The sequence below is a fragment of the Gavialis gangeticus genome, unplaced genomic scaffold, assembly GCF_001723915.1.
Source record: "Gavialis gangeticus isolate Ggan-Ray unplaced genomic scaffold, GavGan_comp1, whole genome shotgun sequence".
In the NCBI taxonomy this organism is placed as follows: domain Eukaryota; kingdom Metazoa; phylum Chordata; order Crocodylia; family Gavialidae; genus Gavialis; species Gavialis gangeticus.
In genome coordinates this window covers 7,756,393-7,760,760 of record NW_017729019.1, presented here as the reverse complement: position 1 = coordinate 7,760,760, position 4,368 = coordinate 7,756,393, and the positions used below count along the sequence as shown (strand labels likewise).

Sequence of the window (4,368 nt, the reverse complement as noted above, 5' to 3'; positions counted from 1 at the left end):
TGCCCCTGCCCCTGCCCCTGCCCCTGCCCGCCGGGCTGCTGCAGTCGCCGCGGCCCGTGATGAAGAAGCAGGCGGTGAAGCGGCACCACCACAAGCACAACCTGCGGCACCGCTACGAGTTCCTGCAGGCGCTGGGACGGGGCACGTACGGCAAGGTCAAGGCGGCGCGCGAGCGCTCCGGCAGGCTGGTAGGTGATCCGGCCCCTGGATGCCCCTTCCTCCCTGCGCCTGGTCCTGAGCCGGCCCCCGTCCTTGCCCATCCCTGGCCCTCGTCTGGGCCCCCAACCCCGGTGCCTACCGGGCTGGGAGCCTCCCCCCCGGCCCCGGGTTGCTTTGTTTCTCTTTGTTTTGGGGGGTTTTTGCTCTCTTGATGCCTCTCCTCCCCATCCCTGGTCCTGATCTTTGCCTGGCAGACCCCGATCCCTGCCCCTCTCCATCCCTGGTCCTGCTCCCTGCCCCCATCCCAGCCCCAGGCACTCCTGGCTTTGCCTGGCAGAGTGGGGGGGTCTGTGTGCCCGGACCCCTTCGCATTGCCCCTTCCCCCCAGCTTGGCCCTGCACCCACCCCCGCGAGGGCCTGAGTGCAAGTGGCGGCAGGCTGCCCCGGGGGGCAGGAGCTCCCCAGCCAGCCCCAGCCTCCTGTGGAGGCTTTCTTTGGGGTGCCGGAGAGGGTGAGAAACCTTTCCCGGGGTGGGGGGAAAGCTGAGCCACACCCTGGATTGCACCAAGGCGTGGCGCTGGCACAGCTGTGCCACGCTGCTGGTGCTGGGTGAGCAACACCTCGGCAGCTGCTTCGTCGGAGCCGGGGGCTCGGGCCGCACGCTGAGATCCCCTCTCCTAGGGGCTGCTAGGATGACTGCCCCAGGGCCTTGTTACCGGGGCCGATGGGAGGTGGTGGCAGTGGCCAGGGGAAATCCCAGGGGATGACTGAGTTCCCTGGCAAAACTTCCCCCCTCTTTTTTTGGAAAGCGCAAGCAGCGGCCAGGCCAGCCTTTGCAGCCGTGTTTACTCTGCTTGCTAGAATAGATCTGACATGAATTGCCTGCCAGTGCCACAGCCTTTGTGGCTGGGACTCATTTGAAATGCAAAACGTCGGCTCCCATTGGCCAGGCTGAAGGGAAACTATTGTCCTGGCTGCCGGGACTCCAAGCCTCCCTGCCTCTGGCCAGGGCCTGATCTGGACCTGGTTTACTCGCCTGTGAATCGGGCGTAATCTGGCAGAACTGGAAAAATCCCCCAGAGACAAGGGGGCCCGAACCTGCCCTGAAGTCTCTGGGCACAAGGCAGGCGTTTTTGAGGCTGGCTCGCTCTGCCTCTGTCTCGCTCTGCTTTGTGAGCCGTGCCGTGCGTGGGCTTGGGAGGTCAGCGGCGTCCTGAACTCTTTGCCCAGCACTAGCATTGTGCTGGCAGCTTTTGGGGCACTGTTGAGTGGTTAGCATGTTTCTTTTGTGGGCCGAGATCACAGCTTCCAGTCGCACACACTTGACAATCAAAGTCACACTTCCTCCTGGAAAGGGGTTTGCACATACTCGGAGGTATGCCAGCAGTCGAGAACAAACATTGCCCTTCAGGCTCTGCCTCCGTAGCATTTCAGCTGACTTCAGATGTTGCAGCTTCCAAACTCCTAATTTGTCTAATTGCTCCTGACTTTCAGGGTCTGCTCAAGTGAAAGAGTAGTGCAGCAAACTGGCTTTTTGAAACCTATTATAGGTTTGCTGCAAGCATCACTTAAAAACAGAGTCTGTAAGCACTAGTGTCTAGGATTTGGTCTCTGTTGTGGAAGCAATACTGCATCTTGTCTAAAGCTAGGCCAGAAACTTCCCTGTGGTGGTTTTTGGGTAAGCGCATGTGGCCTGAGATCACATACCATCACCCACAGCCTCGAAATACTGAGGAGGCCTGACGGTCAGCGAATCCTTCCGGGGAGGGGAAATCTGCCTGCCCTGACGCCCTGTGATGCGAGATGTGATCCATGGAAAGCAGCTTCGCAAACAAGCGCCCCCCGCCCCCAGTCTCATGGGGATAAGCATCAAGAGACCAGCTCCAGTAACCTCGCTGGCCTGATGAGGCATTACATTTGGGAGGGAGGGTGGGTGTGGGACGCGGTCACTAACGTGCCAGAACGCCATGCAAAGAAAAACGGCTGTGCATCGGGTAGGAGCCGTCTCTGCGTAGCATGGAGCAGCTCATAGTTAACTTAAGGAAACATTTGTGCAGGTGGAAGCATGGGTCTGTCTGCTGGCTCTGGAGATGCGCTGTATCAATGCTGCCTCCCAACCCTTTGACCTGGCATGATCCTTCTTGCTGGCATGGTGTCCCTGGCCTACTTCTTACTAGGCAATGGGAACTAGCAGAGAGCAAGAGTCTAGTGCCAGCTGTCATCGGGCCTGCCTGGCATCTAACACTTCAAACGCAAGCTGTCTAGAGCAGGGACTGCATCCTGGCCAGCACAACGAGCCCTGGCCTTACAGTGTTATCGTAATGCACATAGCAGATGGGGGCCACTGAATAACCAAGGGCTGGCGAAGACTGCCGGTGCCTCACCTAGTTACACGCACAAAACGACTAGGCTCCACACATCCTTGTCTGTCCTGTCCCGCTCCCACACGAGCAGTTATAGACATGTCTAATCTTCAGCCTGTCCTGAGCTGGGCGAGCATTGGTTCATTCTTCAGATTACTTCCACTTCCGAAACCCCGAGATGTAAGGACCTGTGCTGCTCCTTCGTTCGGTTGTGATCCTCTTCGTGGGCCGCACGCCAAGCTGAGGCTATTGGCATAAACTCTGGTGCTGAAATGCCTTTGGGCAGAGGTTTGCCTCTGGCTCATCAGAAGCTGCCTCCTGTCAGACTGACTAAAAATCCCCGGTCATCCGCCCTCTCTGCTGGCTGCCCGCTCCTTCCCCATAACTGGGCTTGGACAGCTCGGAGCTGGCTGTTTCCTTTAGCAGGTTAAAGGAAACACCGTGCAAATGGTTGGCTTGGGTGGATTTTTCAGTGCTTGAAAGACATGGGAGAAATGTGAGCTTTTAGCTGGAAATCCTCTAGCTGAAGGGCTTCCCCTGCCCCCCCACAAAGAACCCACTGCTTTTTTTTACTCTGCATGTCCTTTGTGACCTTGCTGGAGATGGTAACTGCCTCTTTCATCTGCATCTGATATGAGGTCCCAGTAAAAGTGCTGCCCATAGAAAGGACTGTCCCCTGCACCTGTTCTTTCCAGCATCTGCCCGTGGCTTTGCCTCCAGTTTAGCTTTCACTGCTTGGAGTCCAGCCAAGCTAAACAAGAGGCCTGTTTCTATGGGGCTCGTTCGCTGTATCTGATGTACCCCTGGGCCTGCCCGAGGTGGAGAGGAAGGGGCACATGGAGCAGTTAAAAATAGCAATGCCTTCCTTTTGATCTTCCTTCTACCAAGAGCACGTTGCACTTTCTCGCAATGCTTGAGAGGCCTCGTGTCAGTAGGCACGTGGCCTCGTGCTTGTGGTCTGGAATCGTTTTTAAAGCATCCAGTGGGCTGGCAACTTGATGAGACCTTTCATGACTTAGTCAGCATGCACGGTCTGACCAGAGACCTCCTCAAACCCATCTCATTTCGGAGTGCAGTGCCAAGCTGGCAAGCTTTAATGGCCAGCAGAGTGCCTGGTATGCTGGAGATGTTGTCTGGCATGTTCTGTCCTCCACAAACACGGCTCATGGGTTAGGTGGCATGTCCTCCTGAGCCCTCGGAGCAAGCTTCCCGGTGGTCCTGTGATCCCCAGTGGTAACACCAGTGCAGGAACCACAGGGGTGGGAAGGAGCTATGCAGAAGAGTACCCTATTGATGCTGCTGGGCTTGTTGGTAGGACTGGGGGAGACTTGTAACTGCCTTGTTGCTTGCACATGCAGTGTGTGTAGCAGCTTCTCTGGTCCTGCGAAGCACACCTGAGGGTCTGCTGGACCCACTACCACTCCTGTCCAAACTACGCTTCATCGGCGATGGGAAGCGAACAGCAAGAGAACCCCTGTATCCTTGCCGATCTCTGTTTGCAGCCCTTCAGCTTTTACATTTAAGCAATGTCACTAAGTGCCGTAGGAAACACGCTTTCCTTAATGCCATCCTCTTTCCTCAGTACTAACAGTTGAGCATCATGGTTGCAATAGGCAAATGTGCTTGTCCGACCCCCCCCCCCGCTGAAGCCTTATCTAGAAGCTTCCCATATTTGGAGGCTTGCAGCCATTCATCCTGCCTACGAGGCCACGGGGTTTTGCTCCGAGGAGTCACGAGATGAGTATGAGCAATAGCTCTTCATCTGGCATGTGCTGATGTAGCTGGTGGCTGTGTCCTGTCCGGGCAGCCCGAATGCCAGGCGTTCCAGCCGTGTGTGTCTTGAGGT

General features: G+C 56.7%; 1 protein-coding gene across 2 annotated transcripts in view; it reads left to right on the top strand.

Moving 5' to 3' along the window:
* The first annotated feature begins 7 nt into the window (after positions 1–7).
* The window catches only part of NUAK2 (NUAK family kinase 2), a 29,833-nt gene continuing 25,472 nt past the window's right edge, over positions 8–4,368 (top strand). Inside the window, exon 1 of one of the 2 annotated variants that reach the window (XM_019513973.1) lies at positions 8–188. In XM_019513973.1, the coding sequence (XP_019369518.1) occupies positions 60–188 (129 nt within the window). In that variant the 5' untranslated portion in view covers positions 8–59. Of the gene's footprint in view, positions 193–4,368 lie in introns of both variants that reach the window. The other variant, XM_019513975.1, reaches the window with a different exon arrangement.